Here is a 14,115-nt window from a genome sequence, read left to right as displayed (position 1 = left end):
AGAGGTTGAAAGTAGAACCTGGGGGCCACGAATTAGTTGAAAATGTTTAAAAAGACTTGGCCAGAGGAGAAGTCCACCACATCTCACCACTACCAACACAGGAAGGAACCCCAGGTGAGGTGGGGTGGCTGTGCTAGGATTCCAGAGTTCCTTCTGTGTCTTCACCTCTTTTCCTGCTCTGAGCTCTGAGTTATTTGTTAATTGGTCCTGGCCACCCTCAAGGCAGCCTAGAGTGAGGTGTTAAAGAAGCTGGATCAGAGGGGTGCCTGGCTGGCTCAGTCAGTAAAGCATGGACTCTTGATCTTGGGGTTGTGAATTCAAGCCCCGTGTTGGGTATAGAGACTACTTAAAAATAAAATCTTTAAAAAAAAAAGTTGGTTTCAAATAAATAAATAAATAAATAAATAAATAAATAAATAAATAAGTTAGATCACAGATGTATATACATCTACTTCACAACTTCTTTATTCATTGGCTTTCCTCTTGAGTCCCTGGTAAAAAATTGCATCCTTGTGCTGATTAGTGCATCAGTTCCTGTCCTGCAGGTTAAAGTTCCTTAGAGAGTCTCAGAGTTATTGAAAAGGGTCCTTGAATCTACACTTCTACTAGGATTTATTGTAGATGGACTTAAAAAAAAAAATCCAAGTACAATCTTTGGAATCCACAACATTTTTGGATATTGGAAATCTTAGGTACAGAAAAGAGGTAGAGAGAGCAAGATACCCTTGAGTTCAGGCAGAGCTTAACCATGGTCATCCTAGCCCCAGACTGGGGAGGGGCTAGGGACTAACATACACTGAGCATCCAGGACAGTGAAGTCTGGAAATTGACAGATGCTATTCACATTCACAGATGTGTAAGCAGGGGAACCAGGGCTCCAACTTAGGCTGACTTGACTTCAAAGCCGCATTGTCCTGAGACATGGAGCAGTGCCATGTGATTGAGCCTGTACTGTAGAAGTATGGAGTTTTATCTTCAGGCCAGTGGCGCTTCCCAGCCCTACAGCCCCAGTCCACTGGTGGTGATTTCTGCTCCCTCCTCAAGTTGCTTATCATAGTTGAGTAGAAGAAACCATTTCTTCCGTATTGACTCTTTGGGGTGGAGATGGTCTGTTGATAGGATGAGGCAAGGTAAGGGACTGGACGGAAGCTGGAATTCAGGCCCTTTTGAGAAAAACCACTTCTGGGTGTCTCAGGACTCCCCAGGCTCCATGACCACCAGGGGGCAGCCCTTGCCTAGCCATGACACCTCAATTCCACACCCTCAGGTTAGAGGCCCTGAAGAGGAAGCCAGTCTCCTGATGGAGAAAGATCAAGTCAGTCCTTCCCAGATTATGTGGCCTATGTTCTTGTGCAGGTGGTTCAGAGAGGTTAAATAATTTGTTCAAGATCATATAACTAGTTTGTTGGGGATTTTGCATTAGAACCCAGCCTGACTCCAAGCCAGCATTCTTAACCATGCGATTACTGTTTCCCCAAGACAAAACTCCAGATCACTGCAGGGAAGACTGGGAATTGCAATCCACGAATGTATTGTGAAACAGAGCTAGAAACAGGGACACAAAGGGAAGAAGATGTATTAATATAAAAGGAGCCAGAACTGTGGGGTGAGGGTTGTTAACCCTAACCCTAACCCTAACCCTTTGTGCCCATGTCTCATGAGGAGCATTGTATACGTAACCCTCCTTTTCTAGATGCTGTGCTATCTCATTTGGTGTGTAATGCATTTACAAGAATGTGTGGTATATTCTTGTACCATTCCCTACATAACCCTGGAGTTATGAACTCAATGTCTTTCCTTAGTGTCTGTAAGAGTATTTTTCATGTAATGAGCACTTGGTAGTTTCTCAAGAAATGCTAGCTAAGTAGTGAATAAAATAATAAATGAGTCGGTTTACTGGTGAGTGATAAGTGCTTGCAGAACACAATAGGGTAAAGCAGCCCTCAGCGAGAGGTATACTCCTTTAATGGAGACCTGAATATGAAAGAGTACAAATCTCTCCATCCCTTGCACTTGGCCAAACCACCCAAGTCCACACAATCTAAGTAAAACAGGTTGATTGCTATGCAAATGAACCTTCCAAACAAAGACCCTAGCAACCACCTGCTGCCACCACCAATCAGCTTGCTTCTCCTAATCCCCTCCATTATAGAATTTCTAGAGCAGCCTTGGGGGAGGGCCAGCCTAAAGGGAACAGATGGGATGGGCCTGGGCACTGCTGAGCCAAGATGAGGGGAAGTAGGTTAGCTCTGAGCCCAGGAGGGTTTCTGGAGCCTTATTCTGAGTAAAGCGTTGGTCTTCTTGAACCTCAGAAGATAGGGGAACCACATCCTGGTCTCACCCACCCACCCTCGTGTTAGCAGCCATCTAAGCCCCACCCTAGCCCTCAAACACTTGGGTCACTTGACCATGTTTTGCCCCTACCTCCTAGTGACCCAGATACTGCCATTAGCAGCATCCTCTCTCCTCAGGGAGGCAAGAATTTGATGCCTGAGGTCCTAGGCAGTTGAGGTCTTTGACAAGTGATGTGAGAGTCCCGTGTGTCATAGGAAGCTCCCCACCTCCATCTGGCAACCCTGGCCACGAGTAGTAGGTTGTTCTTTCTCCACCCAGAGCTTACCGCTCAGGTCCCCCTCGCCAATTGAAACAAACACCCTCTGACATGCCCCGGATGCTGTTGCTCATCGTTATCATGGTCCATCCAGGTGAGAGGGCTTTCTCCCAGAACCCTGAGGGGGTGTGCGGCTGGGAGGAGGGTGGATGGGGGGAGGCTGACCTGGAGGCCTGAGGGGAGTGGCCAGGAAAGGAAACTGGGAGCAGGTGGGGCCCTCCGTAAAGCTGATGCAACGCGGACACCCCCCAGTTCACAATTCCCTCCATGTCTCCGTGTTGTCCGCTGGGAGCGTCACTCCCCAGCTTCCATCCCAGAGGCCCTTTCTTCTCAGCTGCCACCCTAGTAAGATAAAGTTGAAAGAACCAGTATAAAGGGCTTAAAGAAGGAAGAGGTGAATTTTTTTTCTGAAGGGGTCAATTTTAATTTGATGAGCTTAATAAGCCTATTAAACAAGTCTTATTATCTAGGGTCTAGATGTAATTAGGAGTTTGGGAGACCTAATTAACTCTAAGGGAAGTTTCTTAATGAAACTGATTTTAATTAACTGAGAGACTTTAACTATGAGTCATATCCATTAACTACATGCAGTGTGGACTCCAGACCCAAAGTTTTAGCATCAGCTGGGAACCTGGGGCAAATTCTCAGGCCCTACTCTAAAACCACTGAGTAAATGTCTCTGGGGGTAGGGCCCAGGAATCTATTTGAACAAACACTCTGGGTGATTCCCATGTGCTCTTAAATTTGAGAACTTCTGAAATAGAAGAATGGCAGGTGAATTTCATCAACTAGAGAATCCAATTGGAGATTTTACTAATTGGTTTAATTCATCAATTTGGATGAGTTAGGGATTTTCATCAATTATAGCCACGTCGTCACCAGAAGACTTAATTAGTTAATGCTCTTTAACAAAAAACAAAGTAGCAAGGGTGGTGTACTATATATAGTATGTCACTGGTGTGAAAATAATACCTGGAATAATATAGTTAATTATTAGTTAACTAGGGAGCCACGTTCATCAATGAACTTCAATTTTAATGTGACAGGTTAAATTTCAGCAAGAACCTACTAGTGAATGTAGCAGGGGAGTGATGGGAGGGGGCAAGGATGACAGTTGGTATAAGAAAGAATTTGAAAAATTAATTTTTATTATTTATTTATTTTAAATATTTTGTTAAAGGTTTATTTATTTTGAGAGAGAGAGAGAGAGAGAGAGAGCGAGAGCGAGCATGAGCAGGGGAGGGGCAGAGAGAGAGAGAGAGTGAGAATCTCAAGCAGGCTCTGCACTGTCAGTGCAAAGCCCCACATGGGGCTTGAACTCACAAACTGTGAGATCATGACCTGAGCTGAAACCAAGAGTCAGGTGCTTAACTGACTGAGCCACCCAGGTGCACCAATATTTATTTATTTTAGAGAGAGAGCATGATTGATCAGGGAAGAGGGACAGAGGGAGAGAGAATCTTAAGTAGGCTCCACACTCAGCACAGAGCACGACATGGGGGCTCCATCCCATGACCCTGGGTCTGTGTCAAAATCAAAAGTTAGATGTTCAAGTGACTGAGCCACCCAGGTGCCCCCGAAAAACTATTTAAATAAGCAATGTTAAGAAATTAGCCTGGTGGAGAGAAAAGGGTTTCATGAGGTACCAAAGTGCTTGGCCCTCTGGGTCCTCCGTGAGTTGGGGACACAGCTGGGATATTCTACGGCAAGCTCTTGGTCCTTTCTCTTTACTGTAAGTGGGGAGGCATTTCTCTGGGTCTTCTCTCTGCCTGCCAGGATCCTGTGTTCTCTGGGTGTTCCAGCCCCCTGAGATTCGTACCCAGGAGGGCTCTGCTGCCCTCTTGCCCTGCTCCTTCAATGCCAGCAGAGGGAGACTGGCCATTGGCTCTGTCGCGTGGTACCGGGACAAGGTGGCCCCAGGGAAGGAAGTGAGGAATGAGACGCCAGAGTTCAGGGGCCGCCTGGCCCCTCTTGCCTCTTCCCGTTTCCTCTGTGACCACCAGGCTGAGCTGCACATCTGGGATACCCAAGACTGTGACACTGGAGTCTACGTGTGCAGGGTGGAGGTGCTGGGTCTTGGTGCTGGAACAGGGAATGGGACTCTGCTGGTGATAGAAAAAGGTGAGGTGGGAGGCCCCTCTCCCCGGAAGTTGGGAATCTTTCCCTGAGGCCTCCTGCTCTCTGTCCCTCCCTGAGCCTGTGCATGCTTCTTCTTGAGGCCCCCCCCTTACCAAGCCCTTCCTTCTACCGCCTACATTCAGGACCTCCTTGGCTGGGGGCCAGCACAGTCCTCCTCCTTCGGGCGGCATTCTATGCCTTCAGCTTTATCTCTGTGGCCATGGGCAGCACCATCTATTACCAAGGCAAATGTAAGGAATGGGGCCAGGGCAATGGTGGAAGAGAGCTGGAGGAGGGGGAGACAGAGACCAGGAAGAGGAGGGCTGTGGCGATGGGCAACCCCTGTTGTCTCTCCTGCAGGCCACTGTCACCTGGGAACATGCTGCCACTCCTCAGATGGCCTCTGATGAGTGATTCGAGACCTCAGCCATCCCAACCCTCTTCAAGAGACCCCAATAAATCCTTCTCTGCCCCACCACTAACTCCTTATGAGTCTCATGTTTTTCCTTTTCCATTCTCCAGGTACCCCAAAATGTCCCTCTCTGGGGTCCCCTGACTCTTCCTAACTCTCCCTTCTGCCAAGCCTGGCCTGGAAAGGTCCAAGGAGCGACCTTCCCAGTAATTGTGTCTGGAGCCTCTCCCATCACCATCCAGGACTCAACACCTCCACCTCTCTGGGGTGCAGGGGGCTAGGTCTGATTCTCCTGAGAAATGGGGCATATGGGATCGGATTAGCCCCACCTGTTAACTCCCCATTCCAGCCAGGCTCACACATGTACTCTTTCTGGACTTCAGGGAAGCTTGGGTTCCTAAACACCCGAGAAATCACTACTCGACCCCAGAGTGGGTGGGAAGATAACCTTGCTTAAGTTTTGATGGCGGTCATGCTGAAATGGGACTGAGTTGAGTTGAACTGAGAACCCCAAGGCACAGAAGGTGGTGAGACCACGGTCTTTACTGGGTGGGCCACAGTCCTGGGTTGGGGGAAGGCGTTTGGGGGAGCTCAGGTGGATTAGTTCTTGGCAATGCAGGCATAGTCACTGCTGGGGTCCTCCTTGGAGCCTTCCCTTTGGCTGAGGCCAGGCCCCTCACGGCAAGGCACGGACAGCAGAGATGCGTAGTGGAGCTCTTGCTCTGAGAGCTGGGCCTGGTGCGAGGGTAGAAGGTGCTGCTGGGAGGTCACCGGAGGAGCCCCCTCCCCTGGGTCCTTCCTTGTGCTGCTGCCCACCCCGCTGTACCTCATTGCCTCCTCAGTGCTCGCTGCCCTCTGTCTCTGCCAGCCTAAACTCCTGCTCATTTCTCTCATTGCCTTCCTCCCTGCGTCTCTGTTGTCATTATTCTCTCTCTTTTTCCCTCCCCCTGCATCTCTCTCCTTCTCCATCTGATTTTCTCTCTCACTCTCTGTCTCTCTCACTGCTCTCCACACTCTTTCTCCTTTCTTATTACCTTTTCCTTTCTCTATACCCTTTCTCTCTGCTTTTCTTCTCATCCTTATTTCTCTTTTTCTCCCCCTTTTTTTCTCTGCATCTCTGGCTCTCTCGTGCCCCTGTGTTCCCTCTCTTCTCTTGCTCTCCCTTCTCAGCCCTCAGCCTGCTCGTCCCCATCACCCACTCCCCTGCCCCCAGACTCACCCAGCTCCTCTCCAGCCTCCTCACTGGAAGAAAAGAAGAAACTCAGCAGGCCCCCCCCCCCCTTCCCCCATCACTCTCCCAACCCCAGCGGTGTTGCCTCACTTGCTGACATCTCTGTGGTTCCCATGGCCCAAACCAAACGCCCGCCTGCCTCTCTCTTTGGACACCGTCCTCCCCTCTCTCCCACCCTCCTCTCCCAGGGTGTGTGGGAATTGACGGGGCCTTCTGGGAAAGCAGCGGGAGAGGGGGTGCGTGGGGGCAACACGGGGCATTGTGGTGGGCGAATGAGGGAGGTGAGGCTGGGGCTCACCTTTCCGATGGAGCCGACACAGACAGGCAGACAGAACGACCACAGCCAGGAGCAGGAGCCCCCCCAGCCCCAGGCTGCTGCCAAATAAGTAAAGGCATATACCTGCGGCGAGAAGGGGTAGGTATCAGGGACCCATTTCTCCCTTCAGCTTCCCCCATCCTCCTGGTTGGCCGAGGGTATCTCAGCTTCCCTATCCAACAGCGTTAGAGGCAGAAAAGCAGACTCAGATTCTTCATCCGGATCTGGTTTATCTCACCTCCTACCAGAGGTGCCCACCTCTCACCTGTTACCTCACCCACACCCATGACCACCGGCCCCTCAGAGGCTTCCCACTGCCATCTGTGCCGTCTCTGGGCCTCCCCATGAGGTCCCCTGCCCACCTGGACCGAGTGTCCTCTGACCACCTACTCATGAACGCACACACTGCTGTTTACCCACAACCCTCCCCTGTGCAGAGGGCTACCTTACCCTCTTTCCATTCCTTATAAGCTGCCATTAGGTCGAGCACTGAAGACTGGCCTGGAAGTCAGGAAACCTGGTCCCTGCTCTGCTAGGCTAAATGGCCCCGGGGAGAGTCACGTGCCTCAAGTTCCTCATCTGTGAAGTGCGGGGCCCTCTGTTACAATTGTTCCAGGGCTGAGGAGCCCCACTTATGTGCCAACCCTGAACCGGGCACTTTCCATTTGTCACTGCGAATCCCCACAACGTGGGGTACTACGGTGCCTGTTTCCCTGGTGGGGAACCTCAGGCTTGAGTTCAGACTCTTACTTACAAGGAGGTCCAGCCCAGAAGTGGCAGAGCTGGGGTTCAAAGCCAGCTGTGTCAGCCCCAGCATATACCCCTATTCCTCTGCCCTCGGCTGACCGGGTAGTTCATAGGGGCCTCTCCAGCACGGGATGGTTTTAGGTTCTGGTGAGTGGCTGTTGGAGGAGGAGGAAACACGGTTTTGAGTGTGTGTGTGGACCCGTGAAAAACAGGGAGGGTGGTGTCCAGGACTATCTGGCAGTTGGGGCCGCTCCCCCAGCCCCAGAGCCACTCAGGAGAGCAGGGCCCAATTCGGGTGGAGAGCCACTTCCCATGGGCAGATACTGCTAGGGCTGAAGTAGGGCATGGAGGAGTGTCTGGGCCCCATAACTTCCCCTCAGGCACTTCCTGCCCCGTAACCACTGGTTCCTGTTTGAGGACAAAGAGGGGGTAGCTGACTTCACACCAGAGCCAGCTGCACTGACCAGGGTCTAGAAACTGGGACCCTCCTGGGTTGAAGAAGAATGCTGGGGGTATGCGTGTGGTTGGATTGGGGAGCAGAAACACAGGTGGAGAGGAGAGAGCCTGAGGTAGCCACGAAGAGAAGTGGGGGCAGAAGTGGATTGTATTAAATTCTTTAGGGAGCAGAGGCAGAGGCTGGACAGCAGATGACTCCAGGGCCCCGGGAACCTCAAAGCCGTACTCTCTTCCCTCAGCTTCACCTCACTGTGGGGTGTGACTGCCTCCCCTCCCCCTCCCCCCTCCCCCCCCCCCTGCTCCCCAGGGTTCCTGCTCTCTCCCCGCTTATCCAGAGTCTGCGGCCTGCTGGTAGACAGACCAGTAGACAGACGAGAGACTAGATGTACATGAGTACTGCTGATAGTCTAGGACAGAAAGCTGATGGCGAGTCGGTGTTGGGAAAGGAAGTGTGGACAATCTAGGTGGACTTCTTGTAGGAGGCAGCATTCTGCGGTTGAGCACAAAAATAAGGGCAGTGATCCAAAAACTTCTGGACAGAGACCTAGATGAAGGCCTCTTAGTGGTACTGAGATGGAGAGGGAGATGGGTGCTGGAGGACTGCACACCCAGTTCTTGAGGAGGGTGAAGACTGGGGACCTCATGTGGAGGCAAGAGGAAAAGGAGGATGTCTGATGCTTGCGTCCACATGCATTTGCATTTCCTTCTTCAAATTCAGAAACTTCCTGGCATTTCTTCCCCCTCCCCCCACCCCCCCCCCCCAAGGTTCCCCATGCTGGATGGTGGGCAATATTTAGGGTTGTTTTTGAAAAAAATTTTAACACATTTTATTATTATTAAAATGCTCAAACAGAACAAAATTGAGACAATTTTACAGTGAACATATCCCTACCACGTAGACTCTAAAACCGACATTTTCTATAGTGCTTTATTACATACCTATCTATCTCATTTTTTGATACCTTTCAAAGTTGCAAACATCAGTACATTTTACCTCTAAACCTTTTTAAAAGTTAACTAATTTTTAAACGTTTATTTATTTTTGAGAGAGAGTGAGCGCACGTTGTGCAAGCAGGGGAGGGGCAGAGAGAACGTGACAGAGGATCTGAAGCAGGCTCCCTGCGTTGACAGCAGAGAGCCTGATGCAGGGCTGAACTCATGAACCGTGAGACCATGACCTGAGCCAAAGTCAGACGCTCAGTCAACTGAGCCACCCAGGCACCCCTGCCTCTAAACCTTTTTACCATGCTTATCGTTGACTTGAGTCAAGCTTTTGTTTCCCCATTTCTTTTTTGGGGGGCTGAGGAAGGCAAGATTTACATACACTAAAATGCACAAATCTGAAGTCAGCATTCAGCTTTTAAACTGTCTTGTGGTCAGGGCTCTGGAGGCAGATAGCCTGGGTTCAAATCCTGACTCTGCCACTACTGTGTGGCCTTCTAGAAGTTCCTTAACCTCTCTGTGCCTCAGTTTCTTAAGGTTTGTGTCAGGATTAAAAGAATTTCTATGCATAAAGTGTGTAGGTCAGTGGCAACCATGTGCTAACTGCTACTTGTATAATAGCATTATTATTATTATTATTATTATTACTTGATGACAGAGATGGGGTGATGATCTAGGACCACCTCCAACTTCCTTGGACCTGGTCCTTCCTCCCTGTAACTCCCACTGCACTGTCTACCATACCATTTGTTGGATCCTTGTTGCTTTGTTTTGCTCATTCATTCATTTGTCCTTTCTTCATTTATTCATAAACATTTAGTCTCACCTACTGAATGGATGGGGCTCATGCTAGACAGCAAGGCTCTTTGAGGTGGGGCTATGCCTCACCGCTCTCCTGTCTACACTCTGTGTAGCAAGGGAGGTGATGCTCATTTCCATCCCTCCTCAGCGAGATGATAGTCAGTGGTGAGGCTGAGGCCCCTTTCAGCTGCTATTTCTGTGGACGGGCTGAACTCTGCTGCTCACCAGGCTCTCGGGGTTAGGGATGAGCAAGGGAATGGAAGGAGGAGGTTGGTCCAGTGTGGGCATAAGTTCTTCTCAGGAACGCAGCCATCCATCCCTCAAGTTCTCAAGGACATGGACACAGTCCTTCCTCCAGCACCCACCGCCGGGGTGTAGAAGAATGCAGACTGTCCTGGAAATCTGGACTTCTGTGTTCTCATTGCAGCTTTGTTGCCTGACTTTCTGTAAGCTGCCTTCCCTCCCTGGGCCTCAGTTTCCCTCCCTGCTGAACCAGATGATCTCTAAGGCCCCCCTCCAGCTCTAACCTACAAGCCTGTCTCTTCACCCCAACTCCTTCCCCAGTTCAGAGAACCCGGGCATCCAGCTGCCCCACCCCAGCTCTGGGTAAACAGGAAGCTGGGTGAGGGGAGCAGGGGTGTGCGGAAAGTCCCAGCCAGGTGTGTGGGTCTATGGGGAGGGGGTGGCCCCACCCCTGAGGTATGAAAGCCCCCCTGCCCTGGCCCTGGCTCAGTCTCCATGGGGACACTGGGGCTAGAGGGCCGGGGTAGGAGGCCCCAGGGGAAGGGCTGCCTCCTGCTGGCTGTGGCAGGAGCCACCTCCCTGGTGACCCTGCTGCTGGCTGTGCCTATCACTGTCCTGGCTGTGCTGGCCTTGGTGCCCCAAGAGCAGGGAGGACAGGTGAGTAGCTGCAACCAGCCCTAGGAGGGCTGTATGTGGCTGAGGCTCACTTATCTCTGGCTATGCCTGGGGGGCCTCTTGCCCCATCCTGCTCAGTTGGCCTGGCCGTCCTCGGTGGGGATGCCTTGTCCGTCTCTTTGCTGGCCCTCTTTCCAAGATCCTGTGATGCTGTTGTGTTCTGATATCTCCAAGCTCCTTCCTTGCTGTCTGGCTGGCTGTTCTCCTCTTCCCAAGACATACTCAGGCCTCTGTCTCTGCCCAAGTACACATGTTCTGCTTGTTCTCCCTTCCAGGGAGATAGATGTATGTTGGGGATGGGACTGGTAGGAAAAACCCTAGGCCTGGAGCTTGGGTTTATGTTGGGAGGGGTGGGGTTGGCATCAGCTAAAACTGAACTCTGGGCACTGTGACCCCACCCACCCAGGTAACAGGGACGGCTGACCCGGGGGCACAGGCCCAGGCCCAGCAGCGATTGGGTAAGAGCAGACCATCACCCCCTCCCCTGCTCCAGCCCTTCAGGGATGCCCAGCTCCCATTCATCTGCATCCCCAGAAGAGCTTTTCCTCCCGGAATCCAGGTGCCCCATCCTTGGGCCCTGGCGCCCGGTCCTCTCAGGGGGACCATGCATGGATGGCCACCCTGGCCCCCAATCGTGGACTCTTCGCCCCTTCCAGGGACACAGGTGCTGCCAGAGGAAGAGGCAGGAAAAGATTTCAGCTCCAGGCTCCCAGCTGCCCACCTCATAGGTAAGGATCTCATAGATAGTCAAGGGTGCAGTTCTGCCCGCCCGAATCCCTTTGCTCCGTTATTGCGGGGCTGTGTTTCCGACCTGCTTCACCACCGCTTGTCCCTAACCCTTCTCCCCTATTCGCTTCTTGCTTCCCTCCTGGAGCAGGCAAAACCTGGCCTGGATCTCCCCACCACAGCGCCCCGTACCCCACACTCTGGTGCTATTAGTCCCCTTAGTCATAATCATTGCAGGGGTGGCACCACGGCCTTCGCCCCCCACCATCCCCCACTCCCGTCTCCGGCGGGGGGTGGGAGGTTGAAAGTCCCTGCAGGGGGTTGAAAGTCCCCATTCTCCTTCATGCTCACCCTCCCAGAAGTCCCGGGCCTAGATCATTCCTCTGGGATGGGGTTCCCGAGAGCCGACAGGCCCGTTTCTCCGCAGGTGCCTGGACGAAGGGGCAGGGGCTAGGCTGGGAGGCCAAGAAAGAAGAGGCGTTTTTGAGGAGCGGGACGCAGTTCTCCGGCGCCGAGGGACTGGCGCTCCCACAGGACGGCCTCTATTACCTCTACTGTCACGTCGGCTACCGGGGTCGGGCGCCCCCTGCCGGCGGGGGCCTCCTTGACCACTCGGTCACGCTGCGCAGCCGGCTGTACCGGACGGGGGGCGCGTATGGACCGGGGACTCCCGAGCTGCTGCTGGAGGGCGCAGAGACCGTGACCCCGGTCTTGGACCCGTCCCGGACGCACGAGTACGGGCCTCTCTGGTACACGAGTGTGGGCTTCGGGGGCCTGGTACAGCTCCGGAGGGGCGAGAGGGTGTACGTCAATATCAGTCACCCCGATATGGTGGACTACAGGAGAGGGAAGACCTTCTTTGGGGCTGTGATGGTGGGGTGAGGGCCGCTTGCGGCCCCGGGGAAAGCGACTGCATGGCTGGAATGTGTGACCCAGCCCAGATATTGGGGACCCGGCCTCCAGGGACCCCGTGGCAGTGGGAAAAATGTAGGAGACTGTTTGAAAATTGATTTCGAGCCTGAAGAAAATAAAGAATGTAAACCTTTAGTGCTGCCAAATACAGATGCTGAGATGCTAGTATGTCTTAATTCAGGGTTGGTAAAGAAGTGTTGGTAAAATATTCTTTTTCTGGTTACTTGAAACAATCAAATCAATTCCTATGGCCTCTACTCTCTGAGAAGGCCATCTGTGGCATTCCCACCCACCTCCTGCCTCCGAATGCACTTGTCCCAACCTTAGCCCATTTGGAAGGTGGAAGAAGGGGATCTCAAACCGCAAAGCATCTCCAACCATCCTTATTCTCAGAGCCACATAGTCCTCAGCAGACTCCACACTGCATTTTCTCTTGGGTCCCTTCTATCGGTGACAGGGGTCATTACAGGGGAAGGCAAGCAATGCTCTGGAAGACGGAGCACAGAGTGAGGAATGATCCCTGAGGGCCTAGCACTTCTCCCCTGCTGCCTGCCTGGTTGCCTGAAGGCCCCTTTAGCCACTACCTTCAAGGAAAAACACAGCTCTGGGGGGTGAAGGGAGGAGACTGAAAGAGAGAGCTGGGGCGGGGAGGGTACCTGAGACTGAAAGAGAGAGCTGGGGCGGGGAGGGTACCTGAGGACACCAGGGAGAACTCGAGGGGGAAACTCTGTTGGCCACCTGGCCCTGTCCAGGGTGAGATGGAAAGTCCTCACCCCTTGTTCGCACTTCAGCTGTGCTTTCCATGCACTGGCAAGTATTGGGGCCCCGGGGTGAGTAACAACAGCCCCATCACCCCATGACACACTTTCAGCTCCAGGCTGGAGGAGGCAGAGAGGGACCCAAGGCCCTATCTAGGTCACCCCAGTGGGTTATCCCACTGCGGCAGACCACACGGTTTCCCCCTGCCTGGCAGCCCTGGCAGGAAGGAAGGGCCAACTTCTGAACCCAGTGGGGACTCCCACTCCCTGGGTCTTCATTTCTGACTCCATATTTGTCTTTGACTCTGTGTCCAGAAGAGTCTTCCTGGGGACAGAGAGTGCTTTTTTTCTCTTTTCAGCTCACTCACCTCATGTCCCTCCCCTCATCATTCACCAAGAAAATCTGTGAGAGTTTGCACGTGAGTCCTTCACCTGCACCTTATTCCTCTTTTTAAATTTTCCTTTGTCTCTTCTTTTTTTTTTTAAATTTTTTAAAATGTTTTTATTTATTTTTGAGACAGAGAGAGACCAAGCATGAGCAGGGGAGGGGCAGAGAGAGGGGGAGACACAGAATCTGAAGCGGGCTCCAGTCTCTGAGCTGTCAGCACAGAGCCGGACGCGGGACTCGAACTCACAAAGTGTGAGATCATGACCTGAGCTGAAGTCGGACGCTCAACCTACTGAGCCACCCAGGCGCCCCTCCTTCGTCTCTTCAAGTCCACCCACTGAGAGACCGAAGCAGAGAGAACAGCTGGGGGCTGTATGAAGGAAGAAAGTCAGAATTCACTGAGCACTTATTATGCCATGTGCTACGCTAGGTGCTCTCACGTAGCTTAGGTCCTCTATTCTGTCGTGGCCCCACATGCAGAATCTTCATTGGGTAGATGAGGCTTAGCAACTGGGTCAGGTTGCACAGTTAGGGCTGCTGGGGGAGCCCAGGATCAGGCAGATTTGGAGCCCTGATGCCTGAAGGTCTGAAAGTCCTTTGGCTGTGATTCAGGTGCCTGAGAATGTGGCCCTTCCCAGGCTCTCTTGCTGGCTGCAACAGCCGGAAATCTCACCTGAACACTTAAGGAGTAGGACTTCCCCCGTGGAATTGCCAGAGTTGGAAATTCCCATGCCCTGAGGGAGAGGTAATTAGGTTCAGGCTCCAGTTTCCTGGAGGAG

At 52.3% G+C, this 14,115-nt stretch overlaps 3 protein-coding genes across 6 annotated transcripts; 2 read left to right on the top strand and 1 right to left on the bottom strand.

Moving 5' to 3' along the window:
• The first annotated feature begins 2,150 nt into the window (after positions 1-2,150).
• Positions 2,151-5,211, top strand: NCR3 (natural cytotoxicity triggering receptor 3). Of its 2 annotated transcripts, XM_003985976.5 has the most exons (4): positions 2,153-2,705; positions 4,388-4,732; positions 4,873-4,980; positions 5,090-5,211. In XM_003985976.5, the coding sequence occupies exons 1-4, from the start codon at positions 2,663-2,665 to the stop codon at positions 5,134-5,136; spliced, it is 543 nt and encodes a 180-aa protein (XP_003986025.1). In that variant the 5' UTR covers positions 2,153-2,662; the 3' UTR covers positions 5,137-5,211. The 2 variants fall into 2 exon arrangements, with proteins under 2 accessions (XP_019685909.1, XP_003986025.1); XM_019830350.3 differs by lacking the exon at positions 4,873-4,980 and having other exon boundaries at positions 2,151-2,705.
• A 455-nt stretch (positions 5,212-5,666) lies between these two features.
• LST1 (leukocyte specific transcript 1) lies at positions 5,667-7,459 on the bottom strand. 2 transcript variants are annotated; one of them, XM_045057254.1, is made up of 5 exons: positions 7,443-7,459; positions 7,139-7,267; positions 6,671-6,772; positions 6,361-6,383; positions 5,667-5,876 (listed from the first exon to the last, which is right to left on the bottom strand). In XM_045057254.1, exons 2-5 carry the CDS (start codon positions 7,164-7,166, stop codon positions 5,742-5,744), a joined length of 288 nt encoding a protein of 95 aa, XP_044913189.1. In that variant the 5' UTR covers positions 7,167-7,267; positions 7,443-7,459; the 3' UTR covers positions 5,667-5,741. The 2 variants fall into 2 exon arrangements, with proteins under 2 accessions (XP_044913189.1, XP_006931611.1); XM_006931549.5 differs by lacking the exon at positions 7,443-7,459 and having other exon boundaries at positions 7,139-7,283.
• Positions 7,460-10,288: 2,829 nt separating this feature from the next.
• Positions 10,289-12,355, top strand: LTB (lymphotoxin beta). 2 transcript variants are annotated; one of them, XM_003985916.6, is made up of 4 exons: positions 10,311-10,534; positions 10,959-11,010; positions 11,209-11,280; positions 11,706-12,355. In XM_003985916.6, exons 1-4 carry the CDS (start codon positions 10,373-10,375, stop codon positions 12,158-12,160), a joined length of 741 nt encoding a protein of 246 aa, XP_003985965.1. In that variant the 5' UTR covers positions 10,311-10,372; the 3' UTR covers positions 12,161-12,355. The 2 variants fall into 2 exon arrangements, with proteins under 2 accessions (XP_019685908.1, XP_003985965.1); XM_019830349.3 differs by lacking the exon at positions 10,959-11,010 and having other exon boundaries at positions 10,289-10,534; positions 11,706-11,845.
• Positions 12,356-14,115: the final 1,760 nt, after the last annotated feature.

The sequence above is a fragment of the Felis catus genome, chromosome B2, assembly GCF_018350175.1.
Source record: "Felis catus isolate Fca126 chromosome B2, F.catus_Fca126_mat1.0, whole genome shotgun sequence".
Taxonomy (NCBI): domain Eukaryota; kingdom Metazoa; phylum Chordata; class Mammalia; order Carnivora; family Felidae; genus Felis; species Felis catus.
The sequence above is the reverse complement of the archived record's forward strand: the minus strand, read 5'-3'. Positions and strand labels throughout refer to the sequence as shown.